At 37.4% G+C, this 24561-nt stretch overlaps 1 protein-coding gene across 1 annotated transcript in view; it reads right to left on the bottom strand.

The window, feature by feature from the left end:
* PRIM2 (DNA primase subunit 2) overlaps positions 1 to 24561 on the bottom strand; it is a 316330-nt gene that overhangs the window by 90335 nt on the left and 201434 nt on the right. The window contains exon 10 of the mRNA XM_059400190.1: positions 20583 to 20768. Within this exon, the coding sequence (XP_059256173.1) occupies positions 20583 to 20768 (186 nt within the window). The remainder of the gene's footprint in view (positions 1 to 20582; positions 20769 to 24561) is intronic.

Consider the following 24561-nt stretch of genomic DNA (forward strand, 5'->3'; position numbering starts at 1 on the left):
GACATCCTTGAAACTCCAAGGATCAAGCTAGAGTGTTTCTGTAGTCACAGTCTCACTGAAGAATGAGGACACCCAGACATCAAAGCAAGTAGGAGAGTCAAGGTTTTCACGGTAAGTTAATATAGGCATATCAGGAAGCAAGAAGAAAGGGCAACCAAAGTGCTTACAACATTAGCCAAAAAGAGGAACCACCCCACCTTTAAAGACAGAAAGACTGGGACATTTCCTAGAAAATGAGGGAAAATAGTTCATAATCTCTTTTTGACTCATACTGGGTGAAATCGTATTTGTTACTGAATATCATATTCAAATAAACTGATAAAAATAACTATGTCTTAAATTTTTGATTTCCTAAATAAGTACTTTTAAGGGGAATTTTTAAATGGATTTAAAAACTGAAGGTAGAATTCAAAGTGTTACTGTGATAAAATTCATATCCAAGAGAATTTATCAACATACATTTTTTCCTCCTGTGTGGGTAAAGAAACATCACATCTTTGATAAAATTTAAAACTGTCAAAGGGGAAAGCACAATTCATCTTTAAATATGTTTAAAAGTATTATCATTAGATCTAAATTACCATAGTTATACAAATAACAATGTCTTTAATGCATAGTTCCAGTGAAATGTCAGTTTTTACCATTCTGACTTTACCTTTACATATGCATTAATTAAACATTATCACTTAGCCACTACGTAAGCTAATGACAATGATGTATTGTTTCATAAATATTGATTCATTCTGACAAATGCTTTGTTCTCTACTGCACTGTCTGAATAAATTTAACAGGATAAAATACAATTTATTTGTAGAATTTTTAATATTACTATGCAGCATATCTGAAATGAATTTTCATCATGCAGTTTATTTTGAAAGGCTATAGGAAGATATGTGTTTATTTACAAAAAGAACTTCTCACTAAAAAAACTGCCCAAGGAAGAAAAAGAAAAGACAGCTGGAGAGAAAGCTGTGATTTTTTGCATGGTGATGACAAAGCTGATCTGACAGAGGCAGGGCTAGAACTTCAGTGTGTAAGATACGATACTTTTCTGAGGTCTAGGTGACAATTCAGAGAATGAGGATGACATATAGGAATCTATGTGGACAGCTGAAGAAGGGTTAAAACAGTGAGTCTGAACCGATGTAAAGGAAAAAAGAGAAAAGCTGAAATAAAAGTCATTTAGGAACAAAGATGTGGAGAAAAATTAAAGGACAAAGTAGCTTAAATAGGATTAATTTAGCTCAAGACTCATGGACAATATTGTAGACATCAATATCTCTTGGGGATATTTTTCCAGTGGCTGGATAAAAAGACAGGCAGAAGTTCTTTTGGAATTTTAGCAGGAAAGTCATCTTTCCCTGTCTCAAACTTCAGGACCTTGACTAATTCACAGAATCCTTAGGTCTTGGTATGATAATCAGAGTGTTACTCACTCCACTAAGCTACTAGGATCAGAGGGCCTGAGAAAGCCCCAATCAATCCAAGAGTGATCTCAAGCCTGGTACTTCATTTACAACTAAAACCTTCCAAAACAAAGGGTCTGAAACCTGAGATGGAGTGAGCTCAGTATAGGTCTCAGTATATGCAAAGGCCCACCAAGGCCTGGCTTCTCACACGACTTCTAGTAAGCCTGCCCAAGTCTTACAGACTGGGAGTCAGACTCAACCTGTAAAGGTCCTCCAGTGTCCCTGCTGATCTCTCCTGAACCACTAACTTTGGGGCTAAATCTGGCTTTACTGCAGTTCAACTTTCAGAGATCCAAATCACTGTATCTAGGGTTCTAAAATCCAGTGCCTGGCTTTCTGGATACATTTGGATGGCTTTCCTGGCCACAAGTTTTCTTCATTGCAAAATGGTAAATACTGACATTTGCTTATGCCAATTCTACTAAGATATGATAAATAACAATAACGCCAAGCTGAGAGCTCTTATGCACAACCAAACTCAAGCTGTGGCTAAAATGTCATCTTTTGTTTAAGTTTTCCCTGACTACCCTATCCAAAACTACGTTCCCTATCTTTGCAAAACTGTCTCCATAGCATCTCTCACCAAAAATATATAATATACTTACTTTTTTATTTTATCTCTCCCACCAGAATATAAACCCTAGATAGTGTCAACATTTTTGTCTATTTTGTTCATTGCTATACCTCCAGTATCTAGAAGAGTGTCTGGGACATAATAGATACTCAATAAATATTTGTCAAATGGAAGAATCAAATATACTCTTAACATAGCCACCTACAAAAAGGCTAGCCTGTGCATATCTGAGATAGTACAAAAGAAAATGACAAGCTTACTCTGAGGACCCTATATCAAAAAGCAATCTACTTCTTAGGGCCCCTCATTAATATTATCCCCAAAGTCCAAATTTTCTAACCTGAGTATCTATGCCTCATCTTTCACTGAACCTAATTTCTCACTCAAAAGCCTTTCTTCACTGGGATTTTTGCCAGCCCAAAACATTAACCATCTAGACCTCCTCTTGAGCAAACTTTCTTCAATGTCTTACCTGATTAGGGTTCCTACATTTCTGACTGAGCTAAATACGACCATAACCACACCTTTAAGGCATAATCATTCTCAGAGTCCCCACAGCCATGGAAACTTATAATCTCTTACTAAAGAGAGAAATGCAAGTTGACAAGTGCAAAATAGCTATTTGGTTATTTTTAAAATGAAATGAAATCCTACTTTATACAGAAGTAAACTAACTGGAAAGATGGTGCCAAGTATTTTTTTTTTTTTTAAGTAAAACAAGAAAAAAATCAAGGAAGGTTTATAGGAACATGATCAATGATAGAGACATACAGGGTTAAGAAAGCCAAGAATATGCTTTCTCCATACACCACGCCCTTGAGAGTTCCTAACTTTAATAAATCTTGCAAAGGGGAAAAAATAAATCATTCAGTATCAGAAGTGTGACCCATTTTCAAACTTGTTCATACCCAATTTATTTGGAGACAATTTACCACCAAGACATGGTAATTAAGACATACTCTGTGAAAGGTTAAACTGGTACTTTCTTATTGTCATTCTCTCCTAAAAGCAATGCATACATGAACAACAAAATTTTTTAAAATGTCACTTTAATACAACCTAATCCATAGGCATCACTGATAAGACAACAGTTAAAAATAAATGATTAAAGTCTCCTACTCTTTATCTCATTTTCATAATTTAAGAATTGAAAAGCATTTGGAGTAGAACACCAAAAGCAATTAGACTTACTGAAGTTAATTTTTTCCAGAATAGTGTTGGGAGGGAGGAATAATAACATCTGTTTTATTCTAATGATAGACTTAACACACTACATAATTTAATTGAAAATTTGACTAGCTAGCCTCTTGACAATTCATGAAATCAAGTCCAACCTGCTCAGTTCAATGTTTAAATATTAATTCTTATATTGTGTTATCTAAAATTTGTATTCCAAATGCAATGGAAGGCATGGAGATAAGAGATAATCCCTTAATATGCATACATCTTTATCATACATTAAAATGTTTAGAAGAGAGACTATAACAGATATTTTGCACAATAAGACTTTAAAAAATATACTCCAGATGACTTGGTAACTGCTAAAGGTATCTTTAAAACTGGTACCAAGAACAACAGAGAGATTATACTACTTTCACAAGAAACAATTTTTTAATCTCATTCAAATTACTTTCCTAGGATATCACTGATGCAAATATTCAAGCAAAACTAAGTTTGCTTTGAAAGAAAAACCAAGAGGCGCTTGGGTGGCTCAGTGGGTTAAAGCCTCTGCCTTCGGCTCCCGTCATGACCCCGAGGTCCTGGGATCAAGCCCCGTATCGGGCTCTCTGCTAGGTGAGGAGCCTGATTCCCCCTCCACCCTCAGCCTGCCACTCTGCCTACTTGTGATCTCTGTCTGTCAAAAAATAAATAAAATCTTTAAAAAAAAAAGAAAGAAAGAAAGAAAGAGGAAAGAAAAAGCAAAAATAATTATTGTAATTAACATAACCAATGAGTAAACTATTATTAAGGTTTTAATCTACAAGTTAAAGGCTTATAAACACACCAAGAAAACATGTGAATGATCATAGAATAACTTTTAAAATTATTATTAACTAAAATTTAACACTTTACAGATTACACAGTATTTGACTTATCTACTTAATTCTTTGCAACACTTTAGCAGGCATTACTACTGTCCCCATTTTAATTGATGATATGATTGAATACCAGGTGATTAAACAAAACTGAAAACCTCTGTTCTTAATTGTGTCCTCTCAAGTCTTTGTAGGGTTGGCACACCAATGTCAACCTCAACAACATTATCTGTTCTTGAGAGTACTGAGGAAAGCACAGGGTTTAGAATAAAACAGACCTGGTTTCTAACTGGGGTCTGATCATGTACCACTTCTGCCACCTGGGGAAAACTCATTAAACTCTCCATAAAAGCAAAGTTAATATTTACCTTGCAGTGTTGTCATGAGATTAAATGAAATAAGGAACATAGGAAGGATTTAATAACAGCATGCCTATTTTGCCAGTTCCTGAATAAACAAATTTTACCTTCTGCCCTCTCTGCTTCTGCTCTAAGGCCAAAAGACATTCCTAAAGAAAGCAATACAAAGTGCTGACTTAGCCAATTACAAATTTATGGCCTAGTATAATATTCTCATTAATAAATGAGACATAAATGATACCTATTCCCTAGGACTATTTTAAGGATTCCATGAGACAGTGCATGTAAAGTATCAATTACAGTGCTTGGCATATGCTAGGCTCTCAGTAAATGATCAAATTGTAATCATTTCTTAGCTTAGCAATCGTTTTATTTATTTTAGGTGAACTCCTTAACATCTTTCCAGAAAGTGTTATCCTACAATATTTTCAACTTCCCGTAAGCCTTAACTGGACCAGATCCTTCTGGTAAATAATTTGCCTGCCTACTTTACTGAAAAGCTGGGCAGGCAGCATGAGCTTCCCCAGCTCTTCTTACTTCCTTCAAACACATCTTTACCAACTTAAAATCTCTCATATATTCTTCAGGTCTCAGACAAATAGGGATCCTCACTAAATTCTTATGTGATTCATTCATTCATGCAACATATTTTATTGAACATCTATGACCTTACAGGTGCTATGCTAAGTGCTGAGTGTCTGGTGGTAAAAAAGGCAGAAATGGTCCTACTCTCAGGGAGCATCATATGGGAAGAGAGATTTACACTACAAATGTATGTTTACAAATTACCTTTCCTTTTCCTTGAGCCTTGTTTCCTCAACTACTCCCAGCACATCTCCATTTCTAAGAGTTTGGAAATGATTCTGCCCAAGTGAGCATGAAAACAATCTTTGCTTGGCCTAGTTGTCCTCTACAGCTAATGTTCTATTTCTTTTCTTCCTGACTTCTCAAGACTTCCAGAATAAATACTCTATTTCCATCACCTCCATTCTACATATGGTCAGTAAGACTAGGAAATTTGTCTTCTGTTCTTTTCCTAGAATGACTTCCTAAAAACAATATCCATGCTGAAAGTAGCAAGTATGCCTTACTTGTGAAATTCTCCTCTTTTTCATTGCCTGGAACTCCAGACTGTTTTCTCCCTTTTACTCTAATATTTCTGATAAATTCTGCTTTTACTTGTGGTTCTTTTATTTCCATTTCAAACAGTGCATCCCTCACAGCTGATTCCTCTGCTCTCTAAATTTCTCTCTACACTCTCCATTCAGCAGCTTTTTTACCTTCAAAGGATTTTTCTTTCATTTTATTTCAGTTACTCTCAAACCCATATGTCCATGTTTCTTCTCACAGAATAGTACCTTTCACAATATAAGTACTCAATAAATAATCACAGAATGAAGTCAGGAACAAACAAGCCAACCAACCAACCAAAAAGACTTTCTACTTGGACATCATTTCAAATTTACACCTAAAATCGAACTCCTGATCAATTTCTCCACCCTAATCCCAGACAATTCAGCTACCTGCCTATCACCTATGTTAATGGAACTTCTAACCTTTCTAATTACTTAGGCTGATCACTTGAGTTTAATTTCATTCTTTCCTCATTCTACTCTATAAATTACTGCTCAAAAATTACTGCTCTTAAATCCACCTTTTCCACTTTGTTCTTATCACTATCACAGTAAGACCTAATCCGGTCAACTGTTTATCCTATTCCTACTCTCTCCCCATTTCAAGTGTGCATGTTTTTTCCAAATCAATCTTTTAAAAAATAATTCCCCTCCCCATTTAAAATTCACTAATGATGTCTTTCTCTTGACCAAAACCAAAGTTCATTTAAAGCAACTACATTCTGGCACTTACCTTTCTTTTTTTCTCTCTCCCAATCCCCACTATTTTTCTAAATTCTATACCACAAAGAAACTAGAACAGTATTTAAAACATTTTTAAGTAGCAAAATCCTCCATTTAAGTGAAATATTACACAGAATTCCCACATATGAAAGTAGATGAAGACATAAATATACTTGTTAAAGGTGGGGGGGGGCACAAATCAGACAAGTCAATCTCCCTGTGAATTTCTGTACCTTTTGCTCTTTGAACCCAAGAGCTCCCAAAAACACAGCCTGAAATCATTCCATTAGTAGATATCCCTTGAACATTTCCCAGAACAAAATATCTCTGCTGGAATTTGATCCCTAATTCTCTTCTTCCCCCTTCACCTCCCTCTCCATTCTAGGTGACATGGAAACCTCTTAATAAGCCAGCACTAACTTTATTCCACCTTTACTGATTACTCCATGTCAAGCTAATCTCTCCTTCCCAGGAATTGCTAGAATAAGAATAGTTAACACTTACTATACATAAGAATCTATACCAAACCTTGACTGCATCCTCACCATAATCAATAAAGAATAGAGACATATCTGTATATCTACATACATATATGTAATTACCATCCACATTCCATAGATAAGGACACATATCAGATGATTTGCCAAAGGTTTGTTACAATGGAACCAAATCTGAACTCAGTCTGACTCCAAATCTCTACTCTATACTTATTAGTTCTTTCCGACCTTTTCACGTCACTAAGTACATAGAAAATGATATTTGTAAAGCACTCTATAATAAATGGAAGAAACTACTCACAACTAAAGCCAATTAGCTCTGAGTAACCCAGGTCCAGCCCAGCTTCCTCAAGGGTTCATGGGATCAACACTGGAGATACTGGAAATTCATTAAGCAGTACACAGATGAGAAACTACTGTACATATTCATTCATTTAGCATATACTAGTACCTGCCATGTAGTAGGGATTCAAATATGTATGTGTGGGTTACTGATAAAGGACAACATATTGAGCTCAAATTGCCCAGAGGAGAACAAATAAGAGCTGAAGATTTTCAGTGTCTATATCTTGATAAGCTAATAACCAATTTATGTAAGTACAGTATCTAAAACACTGGTCCCTGATCATTAGTGTGTATCAATTTCTCCTGGAATTTTTGTTAAATCACCAACTGTGGGATGCAACCCCACAGTCTGATTCAGAGTGTATCTCTAAGAAATTCCCAGGTGATGAAGAAGCTCGTGCTACTGGGATGAGTCTTGGGAGAACCACAGGTTTTAAAGACAGAAACCTCAGCAATAAATACAACTCATACTCACACCACCACCCTCACCCAAATATTTAATCCTATGCTGGTCAAATTTTAATGACATAAGTTTGTTTCAAGTCATGATGGAGGCAGTATTCTAGGACAAAAGCTTATTTTTGGCTTTTTAAACAATGCTAAATGTCCTTTACCCAATTGTAGTAGACCTTAAGTATGTGATCATCAGGGACAGGAATTTCAGCACTATAAAATGTACATGATATATATTGTGCATAATATCTAATAGAGCCAGATCAAAGTAATTCAGAACAACACTATAAGCAATCTGATTAAGAGGACACATTGCTTTGAATTTATTAGAAGAATTACCTGGTTCAGTTTAATTCTTAAAGCTAGTGGCTGATACAATTTAATATTCAAGTTCCATGTGAAAAAATGTTTTAGGGGTATTTTTTTTCAGGCTTTAAATAGAGATTTGATTAATTTTATCTCTTTTTTCTCAGGTAGTCTGGCATGTAAATTAAAATTACAACTAAGAAAAACTTGCATAAAACTACTATAGTTAATTAAATCTATTTTACTTCCATAAAGCATAGGTACATTTATTTTAGGAATCTAAGAAATTTTTTAAGGAATAAGACATTTAAAACTTCAAATACCTCTTGGAGAATCATTCAAAAATCCAAAGAATCCAGTTTGACAACCTAAGTGCAATTTTAAAATGTCCTCACCACCCTCCCAACAACAAGGGTAACCAAAAAGGCTTCGTTTTTGAAGTTCAGGTCCAAGAGAGTGACACAGAAAGAACCTTAACTCACTTCCTCCGTGGACACACCAAACCCACGGTTCTTCACAGAATCTTAACTCCTGTAGAAGAACCGGGGACTGACTGAACAGCTTCTGCATGACAGGAGAGAGAATGGCAAGAAACAACAGCAAGAGAGACAGATACACGGTAATGAAGGGAATTTCCAACATGAATGCTGCAGCGGGGAGGGATAGAATCGAGGCACCAGGATTAGATTCATCTCCCTGGGGAAAAGGGGCCAGGTTGGAGAAGCCTGGTTTAAAAGAGCAACTAGCATATAAAAGAGCCATCCCTAGGGCGGGGCTGCTGCTGGAACGTCTCTGGGTCTAGGAGACACCACGGTTTACAATTCCCCTCCACCTTGAAAGGGCACAATGGAGCAGGATCCAGTCACCATAGCCAGCTTGCTATCTCATCCAGCTCCAGGTTCCTAGCCTACAGCAGCCCCAGAGGCACCTGGGCAAGGAAAAAAAGGGCAAAGAAGAAAAGCCATGGTTTCTAAGGGCAACTAGCAAACAAAAAGAGCAGCCCTGGAACTCAGCCAAACAGCAGTTAGAACTCTGTCCAGGTTTAGAGGGCTGGCAAAAGCCTTGTTTTATGCTCCCCCCTTCACTTTGATAATGTGAAAGTGGGCAAAGTCCACGAACCCTAACTGATGCGCCACCTCAGTAAGTCCTGCACCCACACCAGCCCTAGCCATTCAACTGTGTTCCAGGGAGTGTACACAGGGATACCCTTGAACACACCAGGCTCATATCACATCAGTTTCCGACAGCCTGCAAGGGTACATCCAGTGTAGAGCACTCTGGGATCTCCCAGACAACACCTGCTTCAGTTCTAGCTACCCTGACAAGGCGCAACCTGTGCAGAATGCCCAGAACTTCCAACCCGGGGGTACCTGGCTTGGAGCAAATAGAGCATGTGACTCTTGATCTCAGGGTTGAGAGTTTGAGCCCCATCACAGATGGAGAGATTGCTTTAAAAAGAAAAACAAAAACAAAAAAACTCAACCCATACCAGCCTCAGCTCACCCTGCCAGGGTGATCCCTGCGCTGAGCACGCTGGGACACCTGGACTTACACCCACTTCACCTTCAGCTATCCTGCCAGGGCACCCTCTGCATGGAGAGCTCAAGGAAGGACCACACTGGCCCACACCTACTTTAGCTTTAGCTGTCCTACCAGGGCACCTTCTACACAGAGAGCCCCAGGATCCCCATCTTGTATCCCCTTCAGCTACAATAGTCCTGCCAGGGTGCCCCCTACACAAAGAGTCCCAGGAAACCCCCTTAGCCTTCAACTTCAGCTGGTCCTGCCAGGGCATCCTCTGCAGAGAGAGCCTTAGGACCACCCCAGCCTAGACCTACTTCAGCTCTAGCGCTCTCACCAGCGTGGCCCTGTGACCCCTAGCCCATACCAGCCACAGCTCCAGCCAGCCAGCCAAAATCATGAGGCATACAGATGGGCTACACAGAGAACAACCACACACAAAATCATTTCTTCAAGTTTAGAAGTAACTGTTCCATCTAAATCATAGAAACAAGCACAGAAGGTAAAGCAAAATGGGGAGGCAGAGGAATCTGCTACGCCAACAGCACAAAACAAAACCTCAAAAAAAAAAAAAAAAAAAAAGAAACAGAAAATGCCTGAGAAAGAAAGAAAGAAAGAAAGAAAGAAAAGAAACGAAACGAAACAGAATATGCCTGATAAATAGCTTAAAGTAATGATCATAAAGATGCTCACTAGGATGTAGAGGAGTGTGGAAGGATTCTGTGAGACCTTCAACAAAGAGAATATCTAAGAAAAGAACCAATCAGGCTGAAGAATACAATAACCAAAATAAACACTAGAGTGAGGCAAGGTAAATTCCTGGATGAAGGAAAGATCAGTGACTTGGAAGATAAGGCAATTAGAAAGCACCTAGACTGGGGCATCTGGGTAGCTCAGACCTGCCTTCAGCTCAGGTCTGGTGTTGGGGTCTTGGGATCAAGCCCCGCATCAGGCTCTAGCCCCGCATCAGGCTCTCTGCTCATCGGGGGAGCCTGCTTCCTCCTCTCTCCCTGCCTGCCTCTCTGACTACTTGTAATCTCTGTCTATCAAATAAATAAATAAAATCTTTAAAAAAATCAAAAAAGCACCTAGACTGAAGGGCAAAGAGAAAAAAGAATTTTAAAAAATGAGGATAGGTTAAGGGATATCTTGGACAAAATCAAGCAATCCTTCACATAGCAGGGGTCTAAGATGGAAGAAATAGAAAGAGGCAGAAAACATATTAAAAAATAATGGCTGAAAACATCATTAAGTTAAGGGAAAAATAGACACTCAAGTTCAGGAATCACAGAGAGTTTCAAACAAGATGTCCATGAAAATGAAAGAGGAAAGAAAAAGTCAGGGTAGCATTACTTCCATCAGACAAAATAGGCTTGAAAAGAAAGACTGTAGGGTACCTGGGTGGCTAAGTAGGTTAAGCCTCTGCCTTTGGCTCAGGTCATGATCCCAGGGTCCTGGTATCGAGCCCCACATTGGAAATGTTAATTGGTGCAGAAGTTAAAAATAGAATTAGCATATGATCCAGTTATTCCACTACTGGGTATCTAGCCAAAGAAGATGCAAACACTAATTAAAAAAAAAAATGTGTGCATCCCTATGTTGATTGAAGTTTTTATTTAAAACAGCCAAGATTGGGGTGACTCTTGATTTCAGCTCAGGTCATGATCTTGGGGTTGTGGGACTGAGCCTCACACTGGGCTCCACACTTGGCTGGGAGTCTGCTTGGGAATCTTTCTCTCTCCATCTCCCTCTAACCACCCTCCCTGCTCACTCTTTCTCAAGATAAGATAAAATAGCCAAGATATGGTAGCAGCCCAAGTGTCCATGATAAATGAATAGATAAAGAAGTGGTGTATATTGGCGAGGATGCGGAGAAAGGGGAACCCTCCTACGCTGTTGGTGGGAATGCAAGCTGGTGCAGCCACTCTGGAAAACAGTATGGAGGTTCCTCAAGATGTCAAGAATAGAGCTACCCTACAACCTAGCAATTGCACTATTAGGTATTAACCCCAAAGATACAGATGTAGTAAAAAGAAGGGGCACACACACCCTAATGTTCATAGCAGCAATGTCTACAATAGCCAAACTGTGGAAGGAGACAAGATACCCTTCAACGGATGAATGGGATAAAGAAGATGTGGTTCATATATACAATGGAATATTATTCAGCCATCAGAAATGATAAATGCCCACCATTTGCACTGACACGGATGGAACTGGAGGGGATTATATTAAGTAAAGTAAATCAAGCAGAGAAAGACAATTATCATATGGTTTCACTAACATGTGTAACATAAGAAATAGCACGGAGGACCAAAGGGGAAGGGGGGAAACCCAGAGGGGGAGAAATCAGAGAAGGAGATGAACCATGAGAGACTATGGACCCCGGGAAACAACGTGAGGGCTTTAGAGGGAAGGAGAGTGGGGGTACGGGATAACGGGGTAAAGGGTATTAAGGAGGGCATGTGCTGTGATGAGCACTGGGTGTTATACTTAACTAATGAATCAATGAACACTACATCAAAAACTATGTACTATACAGTGGCTAACTGAACATAGTAAAAAAAAAAAAGAAAAAAAGAGACCATATGTTGAAGACAGAAAAGCAGCAAGATAAAAAGAGAAGCCTTAAACATTGATAATCACAGTTGCGCCATAACAGTTCTGAACTGCTCACCCACAGACTCTATTTTCTAAGGGATAAATAAACTTTTACCTTATTTTAAAAGAAGAAGAAGAAGTGGGGTATACTTATAAAATGGAATATTACTCAGTCACAATAAAGGATGAGATCTTGCCATCTGCAACAGCATAGATAGACTGGAGGTTATTATGCTAAGTGAAATAAATCTGACAAACAGAAGACAAATTCTGCATGACTAGACTTTTATGAGGAATTTAAAAACAAAACAAATGAAAGAAATAAAAAAGCGGACTCAGACCTATAAATATGGAAAACAAATTGGTGCTTGCCAGAAGACAGGGCAGTCAGTGAATGGGTAAAATGGGTGAATGGGAGTGGGAGACACAGGTTTCCAGTTAAGGAATGAATAATTCATGGGAATAAAAGTACAGCATAAGGAATATAGTCAGTGATATTATAATAGTGTTGCATGGTAACAGATGGCCCTTTGCAGTGAGCCCAGCCTAAGTATAGGGTTGTTAAACCTCTATGCTGTATACCTGAAACTAAATTAACATCATGTATTAACTATATTCATAAAAAGTCTTTATTTTAAAATTTTAAATATATCATAAATATTCATACTCAATACAATTAAATGCAAGAATAAAAACCCTACCTTATCAAATGAGCATTTTGGGAGTCAGGTATACCCTAAAGCAATTAGTTCACACGATCATTCATAACCACAAAATATTCTCTTGGGAATGGTTGATGTTTTAATACAAAAATCTTTTATCCACTAGTTCAATAGGCACCTAAATAAAAATGGTACTCAAATATACTGATAAAAAGTCTTCAAAAAGAAGCCTGAAAGCAGCAATTTAAAAACGGTAACAACCAAAATCTCAGTAACTCCCAAATTAGCTGACCAAAAAACTCCCCCTAAAACAAAACTTAAAAAGTCCTCAGTGAACAAACAGTAAATAATGGAATAATTATCAAATAATGAAAAACAAATAAGAGGAGCATGAACAATAGTTTGCCTACCTTTCTTTCATTTCTTGTTCATTGTACATTCTTTTCCTTCCCTACCTCTATATTCATCCATGTCATTCACTTCCTTCAAATCCTAATCCAAGGGCGCCTGGGTGGCTCAGTGGGTTAAGCCGCTGCCTTCGGCTCGGGTCATGATCTCAGGGTCCTGGGATCGAGTCCCACATAGGGCTCTCTGCTCAGCAGGGGGCCTGCTTCCCTTCCTCTCTATCTGCCTGCCTCTGTCTACTTGTATTCTCTGTCTGTCAAATAAATAAATTTAAAAAATCTTTAAAAAAAAAATCCTAATCCAAGAATGATGTTCAAGAAACCTTCTCTAACACGATCCACTCTAATAACTTCCTTCCAGCAATACTTCCCTTTTCACCACTATGTTTTATAATTGTTTTCTAGTTACTTCTACCACTCAACTCACCCTGTTACCAAAGCAGACGAAAATCCTAAAGCAAAAGCATATTTAAAAAATTAACACTGGCCCATATAATCAGATATCCATATTTAAAGAAGCCAAATTCATTTGAACCAAGTGGAAATGCAAGTGGAAACTTTGTACTATTTTATATTTCTCAGTAAATCTTCAGAACATCTCATATTTACTATACAATTTTAGTAAATATTCAAAGTTATGAAGTTATGTACATCTAACTAAACTAAAATCATCAGTTGACCTTACACAGATGACCTGATCCCAATTAGCAGTTACCTATCTAGCAAGACCACTTCTACTGGCCTACTAATCCAACTAACTTTAGTAACTACATTAAAATAAAAGCCTGTAGCTACAGAGTCATCTCTAGCCACAATTACACTTTCACAGTTCAGGTTCCCCCACCTATAGGAGAGGCCACACTCTTTTATCTAAGGGTCCCTTGAAACTCAGTCCCCCCAACATGGAACTTCCTTCTTTCTCTCTTACTTTACCTGCCAAATATGACATCCCCACTCAGTGACACATTCAGGAACTATTCTTTGTCAGCCCCTCTGCTCTGTTCTACTACAGAATCCTATGACCATTTCTCTACCATACTGATTATCATACTGAATCTGAATATTTGCATTTATGTTTTTTCCAGGAGTCTGTAAAATCTTCAGAAATAAGGGCTATGACTTTTATTGCAGTATCTCCAGAACAACACCTGCCATGGTGACTCAATAAAAATCTGTTGAATAATCAATGAATGCAAAGTAAATGGAATAAGTATGTATGTATGTATAACCACACATGCACATTTCTTTGTACTTTTAATGAGAATCAGAGTTTGACTACTATTATTTAAATATCTAACTGAAACTATATTTCTGGACATTAAATAACAGTGATGATAACTGGTTACCACTTCCTTTGCAGTTATATTATTCCTTCAATCTATAATTTTGATTTAGAAAAATACATGTAAGACAACAAATTTGGTTAGCTACTAAGATAACTGTTATTGTTTCATAACTTATTAGAAATACACCTCTATCTAAAAAGAAACGAAAAAGATTTATACTGAAAGCCACTTTTCAAAACTGTGGCAGAATTTACCATGTATTCACCAAACATCTAACAGCTACCAGGTCTTCTGCTAAGCCCCTGAGACCCAAAGTGGAAAAGTCATAGTCTCTGCCTTAAGTAGCTCAAAATCTAGTCATAAGACACACATGCAAACAAAGATATTACAATTTGATAACAGTTCTAAAGATGGTATGTACAAAGTTCAATGAAGATAGATCAATATTGGTATTCTATTCCTAAGACAGCAGGGAAAAAAATGGAAACTGAAATTACTGAATAAAAACTAAGTATAAGAGGGACGCCTGGGTGGCTCAGTTGGTTGAGCGGCTACCTTCGGCTCAGGTCGTGATCCCGGGATCCTGGGATCGAGTCCCACATCGGGCTCCTTGCTCAGCAGGGAGCCTGCTTCTCCCTCTGCCTGCCATTCTGTCTGCCTGTGCTCACTCTCTCTCCCTCTCTCTGACAAATAAATAAATAAAATCTTAAAAAAAAAAAAAAAACAACTAAGTATAAGACAATAAACTAGAAGCCCTATCTTTTGCTATGATAACCTTTAAGAGTTTTTAACCGTTTTTATACCATGGCCCACTTAGGCAAGCCCATGATGACAAATCTCTTCTGATTCATAAAATAAATATGTTATTTTAAATTTCTACTATAAATTTCAGGTTCCACTAAAATTCTTGGTTTAATTCAGCTTCAAGTCCACTACAAGTAGAATAATAGCACATGAATAATCAATCATACAGCACTGTGCTCTGAGTTATGTGAAGGAATCTGGGGAAAACAGATGAAATTTTCTAGTTTTCTTTGTATTTATTTGTATGGAGACTTATTCTTCAGTTCATTCAGTAAACATTTACTGAGTGCCTACTGTAAGTCAGGCACTGTTCAAGGTGATTGGACCTGCAACAGTGAACAAGACAGACAAGATACCTGCTTTTATACAGTCTTTGTTCTAACCGTAGGATATAGATAATAAACGAACAAATAAACAGTAAATATGAAGTAGTGCTAAGGGCCCCAAACTGTAAGCGTATAATCTGGTAGGACCAAGGAACTGGCAGCTATATAAGGCGGCATCTGCATTGTTGTTGTTGTTGTTGTTACTAGAGACTGTGTTAGTCTGAAAAAAGTTTTAAAAGAACAGGGAAATAACCAATCCAAACTAATACCTCTGAATAAACATTTTACAGTCAGATGGCTACCTTTTTTATGCATAGAGGCACTGACTTAAGACACTGAATTCCTAATAAAAAATAACTAACAGTGAGCATCAGAACCTTAAGTTGCTTCCACAATCACATCACTACTATTCAAAAATGTTTATAAGAGAAAATAAGAATTGTAGACTATAATACAAAATTGCTAAACCTGAATAAAAGATATCTAGGGACATGCTACTTTAATACTTATACTCTTGATGACAGTTACAAAAACTACTACATCAGATTTAAGTCATTTTACTCTCAAATTCTCCTCCAACATGAAGCATAACTTAGATAGAAAAGTATTCATAGTATTGAACAACAACAACTAAATGAGTATCTGCAACAAGCACAAGCAAGGGAAGATGAGAGAAAGAAACAGACACTAATTAGGCAGTCAACTGACTAAGAACAGAACAACTTAATGTTTAGAAAGGAGTTAGGAAGAAGAAATACATAGGCTTAGGCAGTGCAATTAGGGAAGCTGGCAGTGGCAACAATGTTGCAGTTCCAACCTGCTGGAGACACAACTAGTTTCTCTGCTGCTTCAAAAGTAATGGCTAAGGACCCATAATTTTTGCTCAGATGCCCGAAGCAATGTATCCCAAATAAGGTACAATAAGGACATATGCATAAAGAGAAAGAAATCAGACATCTGGTCATTTGGAAAGCAATAGCACAGAAGAATTTCAACTGAAATGGCCTACATCCCCACAACACATTTCTTGCATTGTCAGGAAATAAGCTATTCAACAGACGTGATTGTTCCAAATCATTCCTAGGTTTAACACTGAAGTCCTTTCATTGGAGCACTACAAAAAATGCCTAACACACTGTGTTCAAAATCATTCCCTGTAAACAGTATTGTAAGTCATCAATTTTCTATAATTCTTAAAAGGAGTATTTAAAAATTTTTAAAAGATTTTATTTATTTATTTGACATAGAGAACGATCACAAGCAGGCAGAGAGGCAAGCAGATGGGGTGGGGGGAAGCAGGCTCCCTGCTGAGCAGAGAGCTCGATCTGGGCTGGATCCCAGGACCTGGAGATCATGACCTGAGCTGAAGGAACAGGCTTAACCCACTGAGCCACCCAGGCACCCCTAAAATTTTAAATAATTATATGTGTCAATAAATGGGAACAGTAATTAAGCTGAAGAGAACATTTTAATAAACTAAGGGATACTAAATGACATTTCACTGCAAAAATATGTAAGAAAAGATATAATTGAGAAGAACATCAACATTTATTTACAAATACAGATTCTAGGGGCACCTGGTGGCTCCATCAGTTAAGCGCAACTTTGGTGCAGGGCATGATCTCAGTGTCCAGGGATCGAGCCCCGCATCAGGCTCCTTGCTCAGTGGGGAGTCTGCTTCTCCCTTTCCCACTCCCCCATCTTGTGCATGCTGTCTCTCTCTCGCATGCACTCATTCTTTCAAATTAATAAAATCTTATTAAAAATTACAAATACAGACTCTAACAGAGTCTAACTAGACAGACACAGTTAATTATAAGTGTAACTTAAACTCTTCAGTCAAAATAATATATTTGCTATAATCAATAATAAGCTAATGAAAATACAGACTACAATATATAATCCAGAAAGGTAAAATTATTGGTTTTCTTTTACAATAATTTTTGAGGAAACTACTGTAACATTACAAAATAAAAAAGCCCATTTAAATTTTTTTTTCAAACACACAGGTTTGAAAACAATTAAATACTCAGGACACTGATACACGGGCCATTCCAGATACACATTAAAAAAGGTGCTCAGTGAACAGGCACCTAGCACTTAAAGTAAGCTTCCCCTTCTCTCACTTTCCTCTTCCCCTATTAATTCACCACACAGACCAAGCTAAAATGCTACGTTAACTTTTCTCTCTTTCCACTCTAAAACCATGGCCTAACTTTCTCCACAGCTCATAAATATTTAACTACTGTGACAGTTACTTTTAGGTATCAATTTGATGGGGCCACAGGGTGCCCAGACATTTGGTCAAACATTATCCTGGGTGTGTCTGTCAGGGTGCTTCCAGATTAGATTAGCAAATGGTACACAGAGTAAAGCAGACTGCCCTCCCCAAAGTCAGTGGTTCTCATCCAATCCTTTGAAGAACTGAATAAAACAAAAAGGTTGACATACCCTCCTTTGAATAAGATAGAATTTCCTCCCGCCTGACTGTTCCTGAGCTGGGACATGGGTTTTTCCTGCTTTCAGACTCAAACTAAAACATTGGTTCTGCCTAGGTCTCAAGGGCCAGTCTTCCAACTGCAACTAGACTATCAGCTCTCTGTTGTCTGCAGGAGGCTGACCATAGATCTGGGGACATGTCAGCTTCCCAAATCACATGAGGCAGTGGATATAATAAATAAAATATCTTTTCTTCCTGCCCTCTCTCACTCTCTCTTTCTCTCTTGATTCTGTCTCTCTGGAGAACCCTAATACATCTGCCTACTTAGTACACTAAATTCCTAATAAAAAGATCAAAAATTATTTTAAAATAATAGTATATAATGATACCAGTGAGAGAGAAAGACCGTCATAAAGCTTGATAAGAGTCTAATTTTAAAACCTTTTCAAACAGTCCTTTAATATAACATACATCAAAACTTTAAAGCTATGTATAGGTTTTCCCAGGTAAATTCACTCCCTGGTGAATATATATACAGAGGACATAATCAGAACTATAATCAAAGATTTATGTGCTCAGGATATTGGTTGCAATAACATTTATGACAGAGTCAGACAGACGCAATGAAATGCTCAGTAATAGGGGAATGATTAAACAAATTGTAATACTTTCAAAGAATATGCAACTAATCCAAGTATTTTCAAAAGTTACTGTAAACCTGGAAAAATTAACATAATAAAATGCTGACTTTTAAAATGGGGGGGGGGGGACCACATTGATTTGGCTAGCTATCTACACTAGAGAGAAAGGCTAACTAGTGACAAATAATTAGTTCTGAATGGGGAATTGGCAAGTAAATTTTTCTGTATTTTTCACATTTTCCATAATCAAAATATTACCTTAAAAATAAAATAACTATATAATAGAGGTCTAAGGAATATTATTCAGAATTGTGTTTAAAGAAAACTATTAAATGATAAATTTAAGAGTCTGTGGATAATTATCAATTGACAATTAAAAAAACTAAGGGATGCCTGGGTGGCTCAGTCATTAAGTGTCTGCCTTCAGCTTAGGTCTGATCCCATGGTCCTGGGAGATCGAGGGAGCCCCACGTCAGGCTCCCTGCTCGGTAGAGAGCCTGCCTCTCCCTCTTCCTCTCCCACTCCCACTCTCCCTGTCTGTGTTCCCTCTCTCACTCTCTCTGTCAAAAAATAAAATTAAATTAAAAAAAACACACACACACACACAAACCCGTAAAAATTGAGTTTTTTGTAATATATTAAAAGAATCTGAACTTGTTAAAAAATATAAAGCTAGAATGTGTTATAAACTGAACTGTATCCTCCTTAGAGTCATGTGTTGAAGCCCTAACAACTCATGTGACTATATTTGGAGACAGAGCACTGGAAAAGGTAATTAAGAGAGAGAGGCAAACCAAAAAGCAGACTTTTAACTGCAGAGAACAAATGGTTGGGGGGGGGGGGGATGGGTGACACAGGTGATGCGGATTATGGAGGTACACTTGTGATGAGCACCAGGTGATGTATGAAGTGTTGACTCACTATATCGTACACCTGAGACGAGTATTACACTGTATGTCAACTTAAAGTTAAATAAGAACTTTAAAAAAAAATTAAAATGAGGTAATTAAGGAAGGCTACATAAGGTTGTAAGGGTGGGACTCTAACCCAATATGACTGGTGTCCTTATAAAAAAAGGGAGAAATATCAGAGAACTGAACACATAGAGAAAGGGCCATAAGAGGACAGACCAAGAAGAGAGCTAGCTAGCTGGAAGCCAAGGAAAAAGGCTTAAGGAGAAACCAAATCTGCCAACACCTTGATCTGAGACTTCCAGTTTTCAAAACTGTGAAAAAATAAGTTCCTGTTATTTAAGGCACTCGGTCTGTGGTATTTTGTTATAGCAGCTCTAGCAAACTAATAGAAGAAATAATTAAGTATCATTATAAAATTTAGTTGGTAAATACTCTTTGTTCTATAATTTATCTTTTCTAGGAAGAAGCAAACCAAGAAATAAGCATTTAAAAACTTGACTCATGGCACAGAAGGTACAAAAAAAAATTTCCAAAATAAAATGTTAATAGCTAGTACCACTACAGAGAAATAAGGAATAGGAATGGAAACCTGAATACTATGCATAGATGGAAAAACAGCTCTCAAGTTCCTAGTGATGTCTATCTAAAAATGCTCAATGACAGAATCTGTATAACACAATACAAAACAGCTAAAATTGTTTTATTTGTTCTCAATATCTCCTCAGCCTGAAAATAACACTATGTAAGCATGTTATATCCACACATACTATCTTAAAACTCAGAACCCAGTTTCAGTGTGATAATGACCTGGCTGTATACCTACAATGAATCACACCCTTCTTAAAGCATTATTAGACATCTTACATTGCTGTTTCATTCTTAACTCTTCGAATTAAACTTTCTCAATCTTTTGTTTAGCATCTATTAGATTAATACAGGAGTTTCTTTTTACCTGAATGAAATTGTAGACACATTTATCTTTCAGAATTTTAAACTACATCTCAGAGTTATTTTAAAAATAGACAAGAGACCTTTAGTTTTCAAACCAAATCAAAATTTCAGTTACCACTCTGATTTTTCAAAACTACCTTGTCTGGGTCCATCTTTCCTCGGATAAATTCTTGCTTCCAGAACTGCAATGCCTGTTCCAGTGTTAAACCAATGCCCTTCAGGAAGAGGCCATACTGCATCCGGCCTCCATGACGAAGATGGTGATTTTCCCGCAAGGCTTTATGTAACTGACGCATGCAAGGTGGGAAGGATCTGGTAGAAAGCTACAAGACAAAAAAGTTTTTTGTTAGGTGGAAGATTTACCAGGTCTCTCACAATATCTGTTACAAATCCAATCTAATTTGCAAATTATAAATTCATTCTTATTAGAGTAAAAACAAAAACGATAAGGAAGTATTATTTACTGTAATTACAGACTAACTGTTCTCTTAATATTTTTATACTGATTACATGCTGAGATGACAATAAGTGGGATATACTGGGTTGAATAAAATGTATATTAAAATGTATTTCACTTATTTATTTTTAACTTTTAATTAAACTTCTTGAGATAACTAGATTCACATGCAGTTGTAAGAAAATAATACAAAGAAGTAACAGGCACCCAGTTTCCCCCAGAGGTAATATCTAGCAAAACTATTATCACAACCAAGAAACTGACATTGATATAATCCACTAGTCTTAGAGATCTTAGCCCCTACTACTCTCTAACACTGGGTAACCACTAATCTGTTCTTCATCTCTCTAATTTTGTCATTTCAAGAGTGTATTATATAGTATATAATATTTTGGCTTTTTTACTCAGCATAATTCCCACAAAATTCATCTAAATTGTTGCAAGTATCAAGCATCCATTCCTTTTTTTATTGCTGGATAATATTCCATGGTAGGGATGTACCACAAATTGCTTAGCTATTCACTTGTTAAAGGAGCTAGGTTGCTTTGAGCTCAGGGCTATTCCAAATTAATGAATGTATAGGTTTTTATATGAATATGAAATTTCATTTCCCTGGGATAAATGTGCAAAAACACAATTGCTGAATCACAGATGAAATTTTAGAATAATCTAAATACAAAGTAGAACACAAAAGTAAGAGAAATCATTCTCAAAAGGTAAGTTCAAAAAAATGTATTAAAGAAATCATTAGTAAAAAAGAACAACTTTTCCATTTATGGTTTCAGCTGCATTCTCTTTACTTTCTCAATATCCTTCTTCCAAGACTTAAATTCTCACCCCCTCATGTAATCCTTGGCAAGTTCAACTTTGCCAAAGTGGGAGCAGGTCTCACTTTGTTTCTCTTTGCTGCTCCCTGCAGAGGACATTCAGTTTTTTCAACCTCTCATATTAACAACTTTGAAATTCTTCTATCCCCAACCTAGTCCAGTCAGGCCTCTATCCTGCCTTGCCAGGACTACTGTTTTCATGCCTTCCTTCTTGTTCCTTCATACTATTACCGAATTATTTTTCTTAAACTTTGTTCCAATCCAAAAACACCACTGAAATTTAACATCCTTAGTAGGAACAGGCAAGGTTCTGTCAATGTCTGTAACTAACTACTTTTCAATTATATGTAACAGAACAAACAGGTATTGGGTGGTTTGGGAAATAAGAAGAGTAGCATGTAATTTTCCCCTTTACTTCACTTAAGTGAAATAAAAGGAAACAGTCACTACTATACAAGTTAACTCTCATAAATCAATTATAATGGGAGCTCTAACAAAGGCATAAATCAAGTGCCATGGAAGCACTGTGAGGGGTTAAAAAGGCCAGTATGCTACTATGCCAATATAAAGCCTTTACTCCAGTCAGCTAGATTATTCCATGATCACACAGTCATGTTTTGTACCTTCTCACTTTTGTCACTCCATTGACCCTGCCTGGGATACTACCCCTTCTCCTCCCCAGGCCATCTAGTCAAAGCCAAACCATTTGTTAAGACTCAGTTCAACTTCAGCTTCCTTTGGCACAATTCCTTAAATACTTTTTACTCACTCAATCACTAAATATCAACTGAACACTACTCTGTGTATAGCTTTGGGAAACCAGCAGTGCAAGGATCTTACATTCTAATGGGAAAAGACAGACAGTGAACACAGACATAAATAGAGATAATTCCCAAATCCCTGGAAACAGAGTTATGTGATTAAGTATAAAAAAGAGAGGAATGCTTTAATTTAGGTAGCCAATGAAGCCTCTCTGAGGAGACGGAATTGCACTAAGATGTATATTTTAAGTAGGATTCTAGTCAAATGAGATCCAGGTAAAGGAAACAAAAGCTAAGACCTTGAGAAGGAATGAATATGATATGCTCAAGAGATAGCAAGAAGGTCCAGTGGCTGGAACCTGTGAACGGGCCAGAACAGAGAAGAAGTTAGAATATTAACTGTACATGACATTATAGGCCATAGTTATGAGTTTGGATTTTAGTCTAGATGTGATGGAAACTCAATAGAGGGTATGTCAGAAAACTGACATGATCTGAAAACAAAGAGAACTCTGGCTGTTGTATAGTGAACAGACTATATAGAGAAGCTAGGAAGACACTTAAAAGAGACTTTGGAAGTAGCTGAAATAATAGAAATTTAAAACTTAGGGTCTAGGGTTGGCAACAATGGGTCAGAAAAATGATTGTGGATACTGAGCAGACAAAGGAATTATAAGACCAGGTTATGGATGAATTATTAACATGGATATTGCAGAGGCCAGGAACAATAACAAGAGTAGTGCTAGTACAAGAGACCATGCCAGCGTGCTACAGTGGATGAGGGCAGGAGGTGGGGGCACCAGCAACAAGGATAACTATCAGGTGGCATAATGGGATTACAGTGCTTTAAAGGAGCTGGAGCAGGGTGCCTGGGTGGCTCAGTGGGTTACAGCCTCTGCCTTCAGCTCAGGTCATGATCCCAGGGTCCTGGGATTGAGCCCCGCATGGGCTCTCTGCTCAGCAAGGAGCCTGCTTCCCCCCACCTCCGCTTGTGATCTCTGTCTGTCAAATAAATAAATAAATTTTTTATTTTTTTATTTTTTTGTTTAAGATTCTATTTATTTATTTGACAGACAGAGATCACAAGTAGGCAGAGAGGCAGGTAGAGAGAGAGGGGGGAGGAAGAAGGCTCCCTGCTGAGCAGAGAGCCCGATGCGGGGCTCGATCCCAGGACCCTGGGATCATGACCTCAGCTGAAGGCAGAGGCTTTAACTCACTGAGCCATCCAGGCACACCAATAAATACAATCTTTAAAAAAAAAAAAAAAAAAAAAGGAGCTGGCGCTTTGCCAGTGGAAGGCAGAGAAATGATTTGGAAATAGTAATACAGAACAAGGAAGACATTTATCTCATACCAAATTAAGATGGTGGAGGGCCAGAGTGTGGGTGGGGACAGCCTCCACTTGAGAGGACCACTGGAGGAACAGTGTCATTGAGGGAGTCAGATTTCAGTTAGTAGAAAAATCTAAAAACATTTGAAGAAGAAACTGAGGATATCAAGGGATATGTTAATGAATGAGACAATATAGTTAGGAAGAGGTCAGATAAAGATGTATCTTTATCAATTTAGCACAGGGTCTCACACAGAAACCTACAGATAGGATTATCATAGCAACTTAAGATAATTTATCATGACATTGCTTATTTATTATTTACTACATTGTCTACACCTCCCTCAAGTAAGGTCCATGAAGGGAGAGGAATTTTTTGTTTCATTCACCTCTGCACCCACAGCACAGTAGCTGGTACATAATTGATGGGCTCAATATATATTCAGCAAATGAATTAATGATTATATTTCTATGCTCTCCCACAGTATCCACTGAAGTTCATAGCTGCTTATGAATGGGAAAACATCTTGATAGAATTAGGAATAAAATTAACTTCTAACCATTCATATAATACAAACATAAATCGTATGGCAGGGAAGAAGTGTTAGTGATAATAACTGTTTGAGAAAAGTAAAGAATGCAGCATCCTTAAGAACAAATTCCAATTCAACTGTACAAAGTGGGCAACTTATTGTTATTTCTAGACATATTAACTGCAAATACTTGATTATAATTTTTCCA

Source organism: Mustela nigripes, chromosome 5, assembly GCF_022355385.1.
Source record: "Mustela nigripes isolate SB6536 chromosome 5, MUSNIG.SB6536, whole genome shotgun sequence".
Taxonomy (NCBI): domain Eukaryota; kingdom Metazoa; phylum Chordata; class Mammalia; order Carnivora; family Mustelidae; genus Mustela; species Mustela nigripes.